At 36.8% G+C, this 19684-nt stretch overlaps 1 protein-coding gene across 6 annotated transcripts in view; it reads right to left on the minus strand.

The window, feature by feature from the left end:
* Positions 1–19684, minus strand: part of TRPC4 (transient receptor potential cation channel subfamily C member 4) — a 181344-nt gene that overhangs the window by 46861 nt on the left and 114799 nt on the right. For all 6 annotated transcript variants that reach the window (XM_036745196.1, XM_036745191.1, XM_036745192.1 and 3 more), the window contains 2 exons: positions 17894–18230; positions 427–566 (listed from right to left, as the gene is read on the minus strand). In XM_036745196.1, coding sequence (XP_036601091.1) covers positions 427–566; positions 17894–18230 — 477 coding nt within the window. The remainder of the gene's footprint in view (positions 1–426; positions 567–17893; positions 18231–19684) is intronic.

Consider the following 19684-nt stretch of genomic DNA (forward strand, 5'->3'; position numbering starts at 1 on the left):
ATTATAATCTTAATGTTTAATAAGTGCAATATTTTGATCTATGAGGTTTTATCTATTATTTTCTCAAGGATAAAAATGGATATTTTGGTTGCCATATGTTAACCAGTATGTGAGCAGGGGAGGAATTTCATTAGCCTTTGAAAGAGCATACTAATTATGGCACTTCTTATAGGTAATTCTGAGGCATGATTTGATGTAGATGTGATGGCATTGGGAAATGATCTTTTTCTCTTTTTTAAAATTCAGTTTTATGACTATAAATCATTCATTACTTTCTAAATTGCTACAGATGACTTTTGTGAGCAAGTTTATAATGTGCTAAGAGTTTAGGTGCTTTCGTTAATTAAAATCTTTACGATAACAGACTTTAAAAGTACTGCTAATTATCAGAACCTTTTCTTTAGCCAAGAGAAATATAAAAGTTACCTTTACAAATGCAACGATTTTCAAAGAGATTGTTGCCAAGTATAAGGAATTCATTACAAAGTCCATTAGATTCCACCAGTCATGGATGTAATCTTGAAGTCCACCATCCCACATCTGTTTAATTTCACCCCATATAAAACCTGAAAATAGAAAAAGAAATTCATTATAAGTGTGATTTCATAACTTTTTAATTTTACTTTTATAACATTAAGCATTGATTTTATCACATTAGGAAGCAATTAGATATAAAGGGCATGTACACTATTCGTGAGCCATGCATGGTATAGTGAATAGACCATTGCATTCAGAATGAGAAAGACACATGTTCAAATTCTGCTTCAGACATTTTACCATCTGAATGTCCCTTGCCTAGTCACTTTATGTCTCTTAGTCTCGGTTTTGTCACCTGGAAAATGGATTTAATATTTGCAGCACTTATCTCCGTAGCTTGTTGGGAGGAAAATGTGGAGATAATGACTGTGTGTAAAGTAGTTTGCAAATGTTAAAGTGTTAGTATAGTATTATAGCCAGTGTAGAAAATATGCTTTGGGGAGACATTATTTTCCATTTTTATCTTTTAGATAAATTGACATAAATAGATAGTTCCTGCTAGGATCTGAAAAACTGAGACCAATATTTTTATCACCATGGATGGAACTCCTCTACTAAAAGAATGCCTTTTGATAAAGGTATGAACCTGTCCTCAAATATACATATTCTATTTTCTTACCTCCAAACTGAATTAACCACAACAGACATTCCAATGCTTCTAGGGATAAATCTAGCCATAAAAAAACTCTCTCCCTTATTTTCATTCTCTCTCTCTGTCTGTCTGTCTGTCTCTGTCTCTCTCTCTTTCTCTCTCTCACACACACACACACACACATACATATATACACATAAACACATGCACACAGACATCTATATATACCTGATATTTAACCTAATTATATATGGCTTTATTTTTTACTCCAGTATGCAAATGATGGGGTATAGGCCCTGGAAACCCTTCCCCTCACAAACTTTCCTTAAATTTTCTCCGTGGTCAAGTCTCTGACATTCACCTGAGACACTGATCCATCCCAGTAATCCTCTTAACTGGCCATTCACTGTGGTCTATGCCCAATCTCCCATTCTTGGTCACCTCTAGCCTAGCGCAGCCTTTCACTGTCCGTCACCTCCAGATTGCCCCTGGCTACTTCTCACCTTTGATCCCAACTAGACCCCATTTTCCCTTGGCCACTTGGTCCAGCTCCCTGTTGTTCACTTAGGGTACCTAGTCCTTCTCTGTTACCTCCCAATTGGCCCAGATTGCTTGGCCACTCCTAGATCCTTCCCACAGTTTTTCCATATTATAAGATCCACCTTTCCTCCATTAAGGTGCTCAGATTCCTTAACAATCTGGCCTGCTTGCATTAGTGATATAAAGGCTCAAATTCCTTAAGAGTCTGGAAGATATGGTGGATTTTCACAATTATGTCCATCCTGAGCAGTGTTCTAACACATCTTGTCTTTGGCTTCAAGAGGGCTTGAGTTGAATTCAATTGAGGCAGGACCTGCATGTTGATCTTTTGGGGTCCCAGCACCCCTAACCCTCAACAGTACTGTGGGGAAAGTTTTTCATCCCAGGTCACCTTTTCCAAAAAACAAACAAAAAACACATAGGTCAATTCAGCAAAAGTTCCTATCCCCAGCAGTAGATTAAATGAACATATCCAAGAAAATTAACAGATTTTTTTTTGTAGACCAAATTTGGACAAGAAATCTGAGATTAATATCAAAATCCTTGAAAATAGGTAGTGCAGCTTTTTCTTCCTGATAAATGATTTTTAGTATACTTTAAATAGCATGTAGATATTTCTGTTTCATCTATTAATCTGTGGAAATAGACATGGACAGGGAGAGAGAAAGAGAGAGAAACATTAAAAAAAACATTTGAATCAGTAGACATTTGATGTCTAATCACAGGATTATACGTAGTCAATATGATTGAACCTATGAGGGATTAAGTGACAAGGTGGTACTTCAAAAACAAAGGCCCTAGTAGTCTACTACTAATTTCTTGATAGTAGAGACTTCATGCTTTTCAACATTTTAATATAGTTTAAGAATATAAAATTTAAGTATTAGAGCCTGAAGGGATCTATGAAGTCAACTAGTCCAATTCACTCATTTTAAAGAAGAAATTGAAGTCTATAAGCGGTTTGCCCAAGGTCACACAGGTATTCATTTGCCAAGTCAAGTTTCCAATTCAGGCAATCAGAATCCTTCTTGTAATAAAAAAATCATAACTCCATTAGAGTATCATCTTTGCAGTACAACTACGGAACCTATTAAATCACTCATCACCTGAGGATAAGTCTGATGCTAGAGGCTAGATACCTGCTATGCTCTACACTGCAATGCTGATACTCTCTTCTCCTCTATTAACATCCTTTTCAAAACAGCTCCCTTCTTCAACCCTATTACAAGGGAGGTTTCAGAGCTTAGAAACATATATGAGATTGGGAACATAGAGATCATGTCTGAGAGGTCATGTTGTCTGTCCATCATTTCCATCCTGAAGTGAAGAATAGAGAGTAGTTGAAGAGATTTATAGATTCAAAGAATTTTAGAGCTAGAGGAAATTTTGGAAGTGAGCTGGTCCTACCTCCTCTTTTTAATCACCGGAAAACTAAAGTGTGAAGAAGAAAAGTATTCAAGATGCTAATTAGTGATAGAAAGGCTACAATCTATGTTATAAAATGAGACTTGACATGTATGTCAAGTCTCATTTTATAACATAAAGGCCTATCTTCAGAGGATATATTCATGTGTATCTCTCTCTCTCTCTCTCTCTCTCTCCTCTGAAGATAGGACTTCAAAGTGTGACTTCTTTTTTTCTTTGAGGTTTTGTAAATTACATTAACCTAAGAGACAGTAATACCCAAATATAACCATAACAATGCCTTTCAGAGTTAAATATTAGTGATTTTTGCACTATCTCAATGACTGTCTCTTCCCATAAAAATCAAATTGATTACTACTAGGCAGACTTCAAAGTACAATCATGTGGAAGATAATACATTTCTGTCTTTCTCCAGAGGTCAATACATAGACTAAATTAAATGCATAAGTGTCATATGCATATAGATAGATAATATGTGTTGATATAAAGAAACAGATGGAAATATAGGTAGAAAGACATATAAAGAAGATGCTTTATTAACTAGGGCAGTCCAAATGCAATAATTTGGTTGTGCCACTGGGAATATTTGAGTAGAATCTAGATGACCATTTGTTAGGAATCATTTAGAAGGTATTCCATCATTAGGAGAGACCTAGATCTCTAAGAATTTGTGATTCTGTGATTCAGTGATTGTTAGCAAAGGTAATATTGAAAACTGTGGGCTGAAATATAATGCAACCTTTGGAATTGAGGGATGAGAGCTAGTAATGTGGGTCATCCTCTGGTCTCATACTATCACCTTATCTCAGATATGACTCACAGGATTATCACAAGGAAGAGGAGAGGAGCTCTCTTCAGACTGAATACTCATGCAATTAACTGGCTATTCTATTTTGTCTTTGAATGAAGTTTCTAAACACTGTTAGTTGGTAACAGGATTTTTCATCCTTCCTTCACCAGATTTGAGACTCCAATTCATATGACATGATTGACCATGTCTCTGTCAGATGGTAATCTATAGTGATATCAGTGATGGTGATTCATGGAAATCAGGGTTTGGAGATAGGAAGGGACCTTGGACAATATATAGCACAGTTCCCTTTAGCTTACAGATGAGCAAACTGAGGACTAAAGAGGTGAACAAACTTGCCCAAAGTCATACACTTGGTAAATGGTAGAATAGGAGTAGAAAATGGGCTTTCAGATAAAGTTCAGATTTTTTTGCACTATACCTACACACATAGTGCTAAAGAGTTTGCCTTTTTCCTAATCTATTTTAATGCATTCACTTGATACATAGTTATTGAGGACCCCTGTGGACAAATCACTACGGGACCCAAAGTTGACTTCCTCCCTAGCTTGAGTCTTACAGCTTTAAAATAACAGTAGAAGTGAAGGAACATTGAAAAGTGCTTCTAGATAGCCTATTTCAATATCTCCTCAAACGAAGATGGGGAAGGTCCTGTGATTTAATTAATGCAGGGAACTCTTGGGTGAGGAAATAAATGCTCTCTATCAATGCAGATAAGTAGATTCAAAAAATTTATAGAAAATGAAGAAGCAGCATAAAAGGAAGTTTATCCTGACAACCAGATAATGGAAGAGAGAGGAGGGGCTCATAAATCACTCCATTATCCCCTCAGTAGAAATATTCCATAAACTGATTCCTATGGTTCATAAGCTAAGTTTATAACTTATAGAGGTTTAGATTAGGCCCAACTGAAAACAATGATGTCAAGTGTTAATAATATAGAGACAGTAAATATTGTCTAATGAAAGAACTTCTTGCTTTCAAGCAATTTTTGTTGATATCAGACTGTTTTTAATATTTATTTTCTACCTTGCCCATAATGGGCTTTTTACTCTGTGTTATTTTCATTTTCATTGCATTCTGTCATGGATAGCTATGAAAATAAAAGGATGTTTAGTGAGAGAGCAGCTTGCAAATGTGCCATTCAAAAAATAGCTCCCTTGATTTTATGTGAGAAATCTGAAACAGAAACATAATTCTCAGCTTGGCTCTTCACTCTCTCATTCAGACAGGATTAAGACAAAAAGAAAACATAAGTAAAACAAAAAATAAAAAGCCAAAAGAGCAATTTATCTTTTCCCCTATGATGGGTCTTTTAGAACTTTGAGATGTATATGTATGTGTGTATGTGTGTGTGTGTGTGTGTGTGTGTGTGTGTGTGTGTGTGTGGAGACTATTTTACTACTGAAAGGTCTATATTAGCGGGTTGAAGGAGACCTTGGGAACCTATAATTTCCATTTGAAGAGATTCTCTTGAAACAATTTTATCCATTGGTGCCTAAAACAGTACACATATAGTAAGAACTCAACACTTATTGGATTGACTGGCAAGTGATTGTCTCAGATGTACAAAGAGTAACTGAAAATAGGATCGTAGATCTCGAGGTTAAAAAAAAAGGACCACAGAAGCTATCTATTCCAATTTACTTTAAATTTGAAGAAACTGTGGCCCCAAGAGGTTAAATGACAATGTAACACAGGCAGTGTTTGAACCCGAGGCCTCTGACTCCCTAGCCAAGGCCCCTTTCTGCTGTGCTACCAACCATTTGTTAGTAGGTCTTGCCAAAACCTGAAATTCCTAATTAGCAATACCAGTACTTCTACCTCTGGGGAAAAGTATCCAGGCAACCATCTATTGCAAATCATTTCATAATTATGTAACTGTATTTTTTTAAATATGAGAAATAAGGATGCCATGTCAGTTTTAGTAATAAACATGAATCGAAAAACTCTGGGCAACCTGGAATCTATCTACCTGTAAATTCACTCTGTCTAATATTTAAAATGAATTATGTAAATTCCAAGAACCTTACTCCCACCACTCTGATGGCAAAGTTGTAATAAAGCACTTTTTCTGAGATTGCTGTCACAGGTTTCCTGTCATTTCAATATTACCATGAAAACATAGGCTCAGCTGGACTATTTCTGCAGATTGAAAATAGTAATTAATGGTTAGAGAAGAGCCTTTTTCACAGAGAAAATATCAAATTCCTCCTGATTCAATTGTATTCAATAAATATTTACTTAGCACTTATAAGGACTTATGTGATTTTTTGTTTACTTTCATGTACAAATATGTAAGTACTTTTATATTTTTCTTTTCCCTTTATAAAAGAAAAATGTTTACAAAAACTACTCTGCATTAAATCTCTACTCACGTTGTGTATCTCTTGAAGCAAAATTGTTCAACTTTATTTCCTAAACATAATCTGCAGCTACTAACAAGCCATCACCTGGGCCCCAAATAATCGACTTGAACCTGTTGTCAGAATGAATTGATTCTTCCAATAGTAAAGCACTGATTCAATGATACTTACTTTCTCTGTATTTCCCACAAATGGTACTCCATGTCCCATCTCCATATCTTTCTACTAGCCCTCTCCATTCTTGGGCTGTCTTTCCGTTTTCCCACCATTTCAAAGAATCTCTTTGTTACATCAAGACACTGTTAAAGCACCACCTGGCCTAGGAAGCCTTTGTGGATTCCTTCCAATGCTAGTGCCCTGCCTCCTTAACTACCCTGTATTAATTACTGTTACATTTTTATGTATGTGTGCATATGTGTATATATGTATAGATATATAAATATGTGCATATATGTATATATATAAATTGTGTATATGTGTGTATGTATACGTGTGTATAGTTGTTATCTGCCCCAGTTAAAATGTCACCTCCTTGAGAGTAGAAATGATTCATCCTTTGTATTTGCATGACCAATGCCAGTGTTTAGTACCATGGCTGGCACAGAAGAGGCTCTTCACAAACGCTTGTTGATTGGTCCCTATTTCTGGATTCCGAAAGAGAAGGAGCAGGAGGATAGCGATAGATTTGTACAAAATAAATTGGAGAAAGATCTAATGCAAGTAATTTGGAGAGGTCTAGAAGCCTAGCTCCATGAAGTTTAGGCTAGTTTTTCCTTAAAGGGAAGTGAAGCTATATTATCAAGATTTAATTGCCTCAGGGTATTAAGACTAAAGTCACTGATATCACATCCTAGTCAAATAAGTCCAAAAACTGTGAGGATTTGAGGGACTGGAACTCCTCCCTCAGGCTTATGACTTCAGACCAAGAGAATAACCACCACCAGGAGAACTGTACTTAGGTGAATCAAGGCTGAGTCCTCAATGAATATTCTTTCTTTTCTCTGCAAGTCCTTCTCCATATGGTTAAGTAAACTTTATTTTGTTGAGTCATTTATGACTTAAAAGCATTTCATTTCACTTTCATTCCGAAACAGACATACCCAGATGTCCTGAAACAGTAATGATTTTATATGCATGTGTTAGATCTTGCTCTGTCTGTCTCTCTCTGTCTTTCTTTGTCTCTGTCTCTCTGTCTGTCTGTCTCTGTCTTTCTCTGCCTCTGTCTCTATCTCAGAGCTGCTAATAACTTCTTGACTTCTCAGAGTGATAATTCTATTCTTCAAAAGGTGATAGAACTAATTAGGGCAGAGGTGGGGAATCTGTGACCTCGAGGTCACGTGTGGCCCTCTGGGTCCTCAAGTGTAGCCTTTTGACTGAATCCAAATTTTGCAGAAGCAGACACTAGCTGTGTGACCCTGAGCAAGTCACTTAACCCTCTTTGCTTCAATTACCTCACCTATACAATTTACTGAAGAAGAAAGTGGCAAAGCACTCCAGTATCTTTGCTAAGAAAACCCCAAGTGGGGTCATGAAGAGTTAGACACTACTGAAAACGACTAAAAAATAACAAATGCCAAGAATAATGAAAACAACTGAACAATAACAAGTGTCAACAATAATGAAAAAGGGAGCCCTTAGTTGTTCTGGTTGCCTTGATGAATTCAGGTCTTTTTGTACAGATGATCTATAAGAACTAGCTAATGTGGCTGATGAGTCATCATCAGAAATGTCTGAAAGATCATAGAATACTACAGAGGGATGATAAAGTAGCAAGAGGGCAAACAACCCAATGTTTAATACATGTGAAAAAGTGAGTCTGCAACTATAGAACAATGAGTTTGATTTTAGTTCCTGGGAATTTTCTAGAAGCAATAATTAAAGAAATGATTGGCAAACTTTGAAAAAGTGTGGATTACAAAAAGTCAACCCAGTTTCATTAAAAACCTATGAAATTGGTAGCTGAAGGGAATACTGTGGATATAGTACATCTAATTATCAGCAAAGATTTTGATAGTCTCTTCTACCATTATTGGGGAGAAGATGGAGAGATGTGGACTAGATAATGATGCATTTAAATGGATTCAGAAATGGTTGGAAGCTAATAATGGTTCAATGTCAACTTGATGGGAGGTCTCCAGTGGAGAAAGAAACCCAGAGATCCAGGCTTGACCCTGTACTTTTCAACATTTTTTATTAATGATCTGTTGAAAGCCATAGATAGAATGCTTATTAAACTTGTAGATGACAAAAATGGAGAGGGATAGCTCACACACGGAACAACAGAGTTGGGTCCAAAGGGGTCTTGAAAGGCTAGGAATCCAATAAGATGGAATTCAATTGGAATAGATGCGAAATCAACTTTACAAGTTTAAGATAAGGGTAGCATGGTTAGAGAGATATTTTTTTTTCTGGAAAAAAGTTAAGAGGGTTTTAATGGATTGGGAAGGAGATGAGATGGGAATAAACACTTATTAAGTACTTAGTATGTACCAAACAGTGTGATAAGTGATTTTTTTTACAAATATCTCATTTGATCCTCACGGCCACCCCATGAAATAGGTGTTATCATTACCACCATTTTATAGTTGAAGAAATTGACTTTCCCAGGGTCTCACAGCTAGTAAATGGCTGAGGCAGGATTGGAGGTCAGGTCATTCTGACTCCAGACCCAACACTCCATCCCCTGTGCCCATCTCGATGCTTCTTAAATTAAACTGTGATTGAAACTCAATATGCTGCAGAAATGTGATGTTACTGCTATCAGAGCTAATGTGATCTTGGGCTACAGTAAAAGAAGCATAACTTGCAGAAATAGGGAGGTGATAGTCCCCTTGTACTCTGCCCATGTCAAACCTCAGCTATAATAGAGCCTAAATGGTACCATGATTAATAAGGATATTGATGATGATGATGATAACTAGCATATTTATTAGCCCCCACTAGGTTCCAGGTTCCATCTTCACAATAACCCTTGGAGATAGGTGCTATTGTTAGCACCATCTTACATTTGAGACTGAGACAGATAGAGGCTAAGTGATTTGCCCAAGGTCACAAAGCCAGATTTGAATTCAGGTCTTCCTGACCCCAGGCTCAGACTCTATCCACTGCACCATCCAGCTGAAACTGAAGAATGTCAAGAGGCTAGCAACCAGAATAATGAAGGGAATTGAATTCATGTGATATCAGTCTGTCAGCAAGCATTTCCTATGTGCTTGGAACTCTATTGACCATCAGAGATACAAAGAAAGGCAAAAACATGCTCCCTACACTCAAGGAGCTCATGTTCTAATGGGAGAGACAACATGCAAATGACAATGGAAAAAGGGAAGTAATTTCAGAGGGAAGGTATATGAGGAGGCCTCTGGCAGAAAGTAGAATCTGACCTGAGCCTTGAAGGAAGCCTGGGATACCAAAAGGAAGAGTAAAGAGGGAGGGAAATTTAGGCATGTGAAACGGCCAATGAAAAAGCACAGATTTGGGTGATGAGTGTCACATATCATGAGGAATAGCAAGAAAGCTACTAGCTGGATCATAGAACATGTAGGAGGAAGTAAAGTGTAAGAAAAGTGGCAAGGTAAGGAGGGGCCATGTTGGGAAGGCTTTAAAAGACAAAACAGAAGGTTTCATATATTATCCTACAGAAAATCCCTGGAATGTATTGTGGTCAAACTGTGACATGGTCAGATGTGTGTATTAGGAAAATCATTTTGATGTGATTTAACATGATCCTCCACTAGGTGGAGGATGGACTAGAGTGGGGAGAGACTTCGGGCAGGGCTACTAACCAAGACTGTATTGTAATAGTCCGGGCATGAGGTTATAAGGACCTGTACTAATGTGTTGGCCATGAGAGTATAGAGAGGAGACGTAAGAGATATTATGAAGGTGGAACATGAGGATGAGTTGAAGGGACAATGTGGCTGCCTTGAGAGGTAGTGGGTTCCACTTTCTTAGAGGTCTTAAAGCAGAGACTAGATAACCACGTGTTGGGTGTATCATGGTGGGGATTGCTTTGGTGTGGTTTGGACTAGATGGATGATGAAATCTCTTCCAACTCAAATTCATGATTCTGGTATCCTGGTTTTCCACTTGGCCATCATAATTCTATATGTCACAGAAAAATGGCAAGAGCCTAATCTCCCAAAATAATAATAGCTGACACTTATATGGAAATGTAAAGCTTACAAAGTACTTTATAGACACTATCTCATTTGATCCTCACTATGGAACTATGAGTTAGCTCCTTTGAACATTACTATTTCCGCTTGGCAGAGGAGGGAAGTGAGGTTCCAAGAGGTTAAGTGACTTGCCTATGATTTCACAATGAAAGTTTCTTAAGTCATGATTCAAATCTCCCATAATGTTCAGTGCTTTTTTTAAACCTACATCATGTTTCTATTTTAATATATAACCTTGTGACATGAGTTACGTTTTCCAATGAAACGACATAGCAAGTCTATTCTAGTCTAGCAGTCACTGTAATTAGTAGGAATGGTACATATAAAAATCATAGTTGGGCTTTACAACCTTTGGGAAAGACTATAAGTCAGCAGCTTCCTAAATCAAAAATGTTACTCTCTCTCTGTCAGAAGAACTATTGCCATTTTAACCTGATGAATTAGAGATGTGCTATGAAATATTTGTGCATTAATTATTTATCTAATATGATGTTACATGGATGGAATCAAGAGCAAGGACTCTGTTCTAGAGGTACCAATGTACTGAACAACCACAAAGTCTGCTTACTCATAAAAATGAAAGATAAAACAGCCATAATTCTGAAATCCTTTTGCCACTGTCAACCACAAAGGTAGTTAACAGAAACTAATTTATGGAGAACTTCCTTTATAGCTAATGGAGAAAAGGAGTTACCTGGGTAGTTCATACGGATTGAAAGCAACTGGAAATTTGGGTGTTGAGAGTCATTCCCAAGTCAACATCAAGTGTATATTGAACATTAGCACTGGGCTAAGCCTGGGCTATGTGGCAGCTAGACGGCACAGTGGATAGAGTGCTGGGCTTGGTGTCGGGAAGATCTGAATTCAAATCTTACCTCAGAAACTTCCTACCTGTGTGACCCTGGGCAAGTTACTTACCCTCTGTTTACCACTGGAGAAGAAAATGACAAACCACTCCAGTATCTTTTCCAAGAAAATGCCATGGAGAGAAGTCCATGGGGTTACAAACTGAAATGACTGAACAATAACCACAAGAAAATGTGGTCTCCAGGAACTTCCACTTCCTAACATCAGGATTATCCCCTTCCTTGGAACAAAAGTGGCCACCAGGACCAAAAGGAATGATATAATGACTCTTTCTTTATCACAAAGGGCATATTTTCCATCCCTTCCTTTCCCATATAAGGCTCTAATGATTTTTCTTAACCTTTATATCTCTAATTAGGAAGGCCAAATTGTAAATGCTAAATTTACGAATATTGAATTGGTTTTGTTTCCTTTTAAAATTTCCATTCAATAAAAATAATCAATTAATGAAAAGTCAGATTGATTTCCTTAAAGCTGTTATATCACCAGCATTTCTTCATTTCCTCCTCCTATTTTTCCTTTTATTTCCCAAACTCTTCATTGTAGACTTAATGTATGGGCACATTGTTAACCTTAACAATATTGTGTTGCAGTAATGTTTGTAGTACATTATGACTAAATCACAAGGAAAAGTCACACAACCCTTACTGTAAGAACATTCTTTGGTCAATAGACCAGGGTCATATTCTTGGCATTTTTCCCCACTCCACCCTAGACCCCCATGCAAACACATACACAGAGATGGGCTACCCCTAGGAACCTAAGAGACTCTGAATTGGAATCAAGTGGTAGTGTTCCATCTTTGGGAACCCCAGACCTATTTGAATGATAACAGATTGGATGAGTGAGTCATCCCAGAGAAAGAGGAGATGGCTGTACCTATATAGGGGTTACATCATTATAGTATACATGAAGAGAATGTAGATAATGGAGTTCAAAAATGTGTGCATTTTTTTAAAGATCAGATCTAATATTTCATTGGCATAGATAACTACTAATAACAAATCTCCCTCTACTAATGCAGACCTACAATTTCTAGTGTTAGAGAGTTTACAAGAACACTGAGATATTAAGTGGTTTGCTCAGTGTCATACAACCAATAATCTAGCTTACATTGGCTGAACCCAAGTCTTCCTGCCTCTGATGCCCGCTTTTTATCAACTATGGGGCTGTTCCTCTAAGAGCACTAAAGAAACAGAAAATCCTATGTGAGGTCCAGGTTGTTTGGAGTAGGGAAGGTTATTTGGGGAAGGGGTTGAAGGGAAAATTTGGGAAGACATCATAGAAGAGCAGTCATTGAAACTGGGCAAAAACTTGAGAGGTAAAGAAAACGAAGGGGAACCTACTTGATCCTTGGGTCAAATTCACCTCTGGATTTCATCAGCATGTAGGCTTTGTTTTCATTTATCACTAAATAAGTCAGAAAAATAATCTGAATGTTTTGAATGTATTTTTATTGATTCTATATGGGGCAAAACCCAAACAAATCCAAAAATATGTTTTATGCTGTCCACATTCCAAAGCATTTGCATTTTTATATGCAAAGAAAGCTGTTTGGTTTGTCACCTTAGAACCAAAGGAAATACAATTTAGGGAAACCTACTTCTATAATTAAGACTTAGTTTCCCCACTTTTAACATGTGTGCAATATACTATCTTAAGTCTATGTGTTATATAAACAAAACACCTAAAGGAAGACCTCTTTCTCCTAAGCTATTTACATTATATGCGCCATTCTGACTTTTTATCTCCTAGTAGCTAGTTCAGTTGTTTAGAGGTCTGTGCTAATAAGGCCAAAGTCCAATACACCTTTAATGCTTCTATGGGGCCAGTTTGACTTGTAATGTTACGTGCTATAGTTTATCCTGACAGAGAGAAGCTGCAGAGAGATCTTGAAGACTCTGTGAGGAGGTAGGAGGGTAGCACTCGAAATTGTTTGTAAATAAGTTAATTTAGAAGGCAAAAATAAGTTGTTTTTCTAGGATAACTGCTTAAACCTAACAGAAGACAAGCTTCAATAAAAAGAGAACACTAAAAGTTATTGAATACCACTCCCTGAGGATATGAACCTAATATAACCCAATAGTATAAAAAGATAATAAAATAATAAGGATTGCAAATACATCCTGTCTTTAAGCAAAATCACAGGGTGTCCAAATAGCAGATTCTAACAGTTTGAGACTCTGAAGTTCAACAAAGGCTTAAAGAAATGGAAAAAGTGAAGACAAAATCAACTAAAATGACTGATGGGATAGAAGAGCCAATGAATGAGGACCAACTTGACAATATGACTTCATTCTGGAAAAAAAAATGGAAATTTTTCTATGAAGGCTATGAAATCATTGGCAGATATAGATGAAGCTGACATGGACCTTTCACACAAAATTCAGGCATGCTAGGCTTTAGGGAATATCCCTTTATGGTTTACAAAAGTAAATATAGAACACTTTTTTACCCAGTTGGCAGTAAATTAAGGAATTTGTTCTCCCAAGAGGCTATACAGCTTAAAAACAGAAATAAGTTCAAGAAGAGATTACTAATTTTAATAGAGGGTAGATTAATGTAAGAATATTAAGGAAATTTCGTACATTTTGGAGGATATGTGACTTACTAGCTGTGTGGGCCTGGAAACTCATTTAACTGCTGCTGCCTCAGTTTCCTCATCTGTAAAATGGGTCTAATCATAGCACCTACCTCCCAGGGTCATTGTGAGGATCAAGTAGATAATAATTGTAGAGGGCCTAGCATAGTTCCTGACACATAGTAGGTACTGTGCAAATGTTAGGTACAATGATGATGATGACTGTGATGATGATGTGTCTGATCTTTTAAGATATTCTCAGTAATTAACAATCTTGCCTTCCAATAAAATGATTCCTAGTACCATTCCTTTAATTCCTCATAGAATGTTGTCTGGATCTCTCTTTTGCCATCATTTCATTATCCTTTTTATCATAATTAATTTTTTACATGTGCCCAAACCCCACTAGACTGTAATTTCCTTTATATAAGGGACTGTGTTATGTCTTTTTTTTTTTCATCCTTCACACCTAACATAGAACCTTTTATAAAGTAGGTGTTTAATAAGTGTTTGTTGAGTTTAATTCAATAAATATTTATAGAGTAGAATAAACAGACAGTATAGGATTGGATAAATAGACCAGCACAACACTTTTTATATATTCTCATGGTCATAAACTACCTATCTGGCTCTTACCAACTATTTCCCAGATGTGTGGTATTAGTCATTAAATGAGTGAATAGGAGAACAAAAATGTTACTTATTTATTTTCTCTTTTAAGAGACATAAATTCCGACACACTATATAGGAAAGAAACATTTATATAGTACCTGCTATGTGCCAGGCACTGTATTAAACACTCCAAAATATTATCTCATTCGATCCTCACAACAACCCTGGGAGGCAGGGTACCCCTGAGACGTAAGTGCTATTATTATCATCCCCATTTTACAGATGAGGAGACTGGGGCAGACAGCAGTTAAATGATTTGCCCAGTGTCCCACAGCTGGTAAAGATAGGAAATCAGGTCTTTCTGATTCAAGGACCCATTCTCTATTCAGTGCACCACCTAGCATTCCCTCTCTGAATTTGCCAGATCCCTCATTCTAAATTGCTAGTACCAGGCGGGCAGGTTTTATGGCTTATCATCTTTATATATCCTGCATCCCTAGTCCAGTGCCTCACCTGCAACAAGAACCTGTGAATATGTATTGAATTTAATGGCATGGGATTTAATGGTTCTTCACGGAGCCATGGTTCCTCATGTTAGAAAATAATTCTCAGGACCTGCTCTACTGATGGAAGTTATTAACCTAGGACTTTATTTGCAAATGACAGAATATCACTATATTAAAAATTACCTAAAATTTTTCCCTAGTGCTTAGAACTTTAAGCTCAAGTAAAGTGGGACTTTTTACTGTTTTTTTTTGGAGTGCTCAGCACTAAGGCAATCAAGTGCCTTTGATCCAGTCTTGCCTTTGTTTTTAGGAAGGCTCACGCTCTTTTGCTAATTAGGTCACTAGAGGTGTGAAGCTGTAGGGCCTGAAAAAGGGTATATATACTCTGAGGGTAGCCATTAACCTAGAACTCTCAGGACTGAGGAGGAGAGGTTTTGCTTTGGGGGCTCACTCACTGGAAGAGTGTCATGTGATTTGACCAGACAAGAACCTGTGTAGCCGTTAAGGACCACCCCCTCTCCTGGCTTTGAAAAACCCAGATATTGGGGCTTCTCTCTCTGGTAACTATGTATGTAATGTCTTGGACAGACAGCTAGAAGTCTGTCTGCTTATTTGTGTTATTTGCTTATATAATTTCTGCTTGTAATTTCTGTTTGTATTCTCTTTGAAGTTCAAGGTGCTGGCTTTTCCCCCTGAACTAAGTGAATGTTATATGTATCTTTAATTAAGGTGAGATTATAAACCCCTTAAAGTTGCTTTCCTTAGAAAAGCAGATCAAAGAGCCTGTGCTAGCAGCCCTCCTGTGTGCTGGTGTTATTGGCCTTACACCAAAGTAGCTGCAAGTAGCATTGTTGTTACAAGAATATAAACTACAAACTGATTTTATAAAAACGAAAAATAGAACAACTTTGAACTCAGCATTTTAACTCTTTTCCATGTTATTGTATCTCACTTATGATTCAAATAAACAGCTGTACTACTATTATATTATGAATACCCCACTCCCTTTTACTTTCTTTTATTTAAAATCCCTTAGTTACCAAGGGATATGATTTTACAAAGTTTCCATTTTTTCCTAAGAATATTTGGTATCATGCTTGAAGACTCTGAGGCTTTGTCAGTATGTGGGAATTCACTTCACCAAGAAAGATCATAGCTTCTCTAGGAGTCTAATAAGCTGCGATGGTCACCTTTGCAAGGACAAGAATCCAGTGTCAAATTAAATCCCTCTTGACACTCATAACTTGGGGGTGTGTTATCTTCAAGGGCTTCATATAAATTCCTACTATTAAAAAATCTCACAAATAAAGCTTCCTTTCTAGAAACTTACACTAATTAATTTATGTTTTTGTCTATATTTCTTGAATCCCAATACTTCTAATATTTTGATAAAACAGTATTTAATATGCTCCTAAATTATCCGTTTAGTACAGATTCATGGCATAAAATTGTACACAGGCCTAACTCCTTCATTGTGGAAATACACAATATGAAGAATGGCTCCTTGAGATATATAACAGATCAAATTTATATAATGTGAAAAAAATCATATGAGGGAAAATAAATGCTGAGCATTTTTAAAATTTAATTTCAATGAAATAAAAATCCCTATATTAGAACACATTTTAGACCCAATATATAATTTAAATGGAAGTACATAAGTTATTTTATCCATAGAAGCAAATGCTAAGCTGCATTTATTAGATGCACAGGAACTGTGGAAAACCACCCAGTCCTTATTTCCATCTTCAAATTTAATCACATTTGAACAAATCAAGAGAGAGAGAGAGAGAGAGAGAGGAAAACATCCTATTTTAAAAGTCCCTTTATATGAAGGATGCTCCATATTGCATGTCAAACATGCTTTCTCCATATATAGGACTCAAATTAAAGTGCTGATGATACTCTGAATTGAATGAATGAACTCAGATTCACCTAGGTAACTCCCTCTATCTCCCCTCTTCACCCTGTCTTGTACATTCTAAGGAACATCTCAGAATAAAACCCAAAGAACATGAAAAGTATTGAACTAGCCTCATATTTTCTCAATAAAAATTTTCCCAAATAAGATAAACATGTATAACACTAGAAAGGTTTTGAGAAAGAGTCAAATTGAGAAGGAAAATGATTTCTCAGTATCCTCAATAGGAAAGATAATCACAAAAATGCAAATTTCAATCATGGCTAGGTGAACAAGAAGAAAGGAAAAACAAGGTTTTCATTTTCCATTTTTGAGTTTTCTACCTTAACATGAGTTGCTTCGGTTTCAAAATAAAAGGTGCTGGGAAACAAAGTGTAAGAAAGATTGGTGCGGGTGTGGGAGTCAGAGGAAGGAAGAAGAATCATACTGATTACTATAAATGTTTCTAATTCAAGGTTCATGGGGATCTAACTGAAAAAGCAATTGAATAGAATTATTTTAGGGGTGACATTATAACCCTTTGGAATATTTTATCCTATTTTTAAAAATGCATATAGCTTTGAAAGACTTGTAAGATGTTTTAATTTGTCCTCGTATGATCCTAGAATTTGTAAAAGTTAACAAAAGTCAGAAATTTTCTGCAGGTTAAAAAAAGAAAACATTCTAATTTGCAATCCTAATGCTTTAGTTTACGTTTCCAGATTGCCATGTGGAAGCAGAAAGAGTTAATTTGTATACTGCATCACAGAGAGCAAATATGTCCAAAACTAACTGGGGACCTTGTACAATTTTTTTTCACTTGGTTCTGAAATATCTGAATAGAACTTAAGATCTAAAATGGCCAAATACTTTAGGTCTTCTTATGTCTCCAAAATTTACTGGAACCTCAACCCAGAGCAATGCAAACATCATGGTAGTAAGACATTTCCAGGATATTTTCTAGAGTAATACATTTACCCAGGACCCACGGTAATATCATCCACTCGACGATGGTTGGTGGTGGCCCCTGCCTGTTCAAGTCTGACCTGTCAATATGTTGAGAGGCAAGCAGCAGCAGGAACAAAAAAGTCAAATAGGATGCAGTGTGGCAGATAAACTTGATAAATGGTTTTCTGATGAAGAGTCCAAGGGGGCTTTTGGGGGCTATCAGGTAGCACACAGAGAAGACAGGGAAAAGAAGTCCTATGATGAAGCATGTCAACATCTTCACTGCCCAGTGTCTTCTCCTCCAGCCTGGGAACTCATCATACCAACGAGATGCAAGGAGCTGCTGACAGTTCGGTTGGGCAACAAACTGAAACAAAAGGAGAGGAAGAGAGAGAGGGAGAGAAAGAGGGAAAAGAAAAGTAAAGTTGGTATTGCATGAAATAACTTTTATCTCATCATTTAGATCATTGATCAAGCTCAAAAGTCAGGAGACCCTCTGCAGCTTAAAATGCTTTATCACTCATTGTGGCAAATGGCATACTTTCAATTCAGTTAAATAAAAATGAGCAATTATCTACTTGCACAAAGCGCTGTGCTTGACACTGGGGATAAAGGTCAAAAACAAAAGCCAAACAAAAAAGACCTTGTCCTCAAGCAACTTATATCCTTCTCTCATAGATGAAGTTGAAAGGAATATCAGGAGGTACGAAACATTATGCCTACCCTCAGAGGGCTCATAATCCTATTGGGAAAACAGGACTTCCATATAGGTAAAGATAATGAGCAATGTTAGACAGCAAATGATTTGGGCTGGACGGAGCACTTCAACTCTGGACCTGTGCTCCTTTGCGCCTAATTGAGAATTAACCATCCCTAGGTCATGCCTAGGCTTATCAAAAAGCATTACAATCATCGTTTTGCCATGACAGACATGGCATATATGCCCTTCTATTGTGGAAATAGAAATACAATTGATATTATCATTTCTAGAAACATACATAAATCAATTGCTCTGTAACTCCACTCACCAGTTTCTCCATTACTAGACTAAAATACTTCTCCCTGACTACCATTTCCCAATATGTGTTTTATTTTATTTTGTCTTTGGGGACAGAGGCTTTCTTGCTTTTTTATTTGTATCCTCAGTGCTTGACACAGCACCTGACACACAGTAATCATTTAATAAATGGTTTTTCATTCAGTCACTCACTCACTCACTCACAGGAGGGCCATATCACCTCCAGGTGGAATAGTTTAAGATAAAAGGTGATACTTGAGCTGGGCTTTGGGGAAAGGAAAGAACAAGATTTATATAAGCAGAAAAGTAGGAAGAAGGTATTCCATGAATGGTCCTAGATCTGGAAGGGACCTCAAAGGAAATCTAGTCCAATTCCCTCATTTCACAAAAAAGGAAACTGAGGCCCAATGAGGCTAAGTGACTTTCCCAATGTCAGGCAGCTATTAATCATCAGAGAGGCTTTTTCTTCTGACTCCAGAGTCAGGGTTCTTTCCTCTGAAATTAAGATGTGAGCAAAAGCATGGAGGTGAGAAATTATAAGGTATGTTCCACGGTATAACAAATATACATCTTTGCCTCATAAAGATTTATGTAGATTGTCATAATATTAGGAAAGAAAATTAAAAAGTTAAGTTGGACCTAGATCATTAAGGTCCTTGAATATCAAGGAAAGGAATTTGGACTTTACAGTGAACTGAATGAGGATGATAAAATCATCCATAGCTCTAGAGCTAGAGGGTCTTCATATGCCACCTAGCACAATTTCCTCTTTTCACACATAAGAAAGTAAGGACTGGTGAAGT

This window comes from Trichosurus vulpecula, chromosome 2 (genome assembly GCF_011100635.1).
Source record: "Trichosurus vulpecula isolate mTriVul1 chromosome 2, mTriVul1.pri, whole genome shotgun sequence".
Taxonomy (NCBI): Eukaryota; Metazoa; Chordata; class Mammalia; order Diprotodontia; family Phalangeridae; genus Trichosurus; species Trichosurus vulpecula.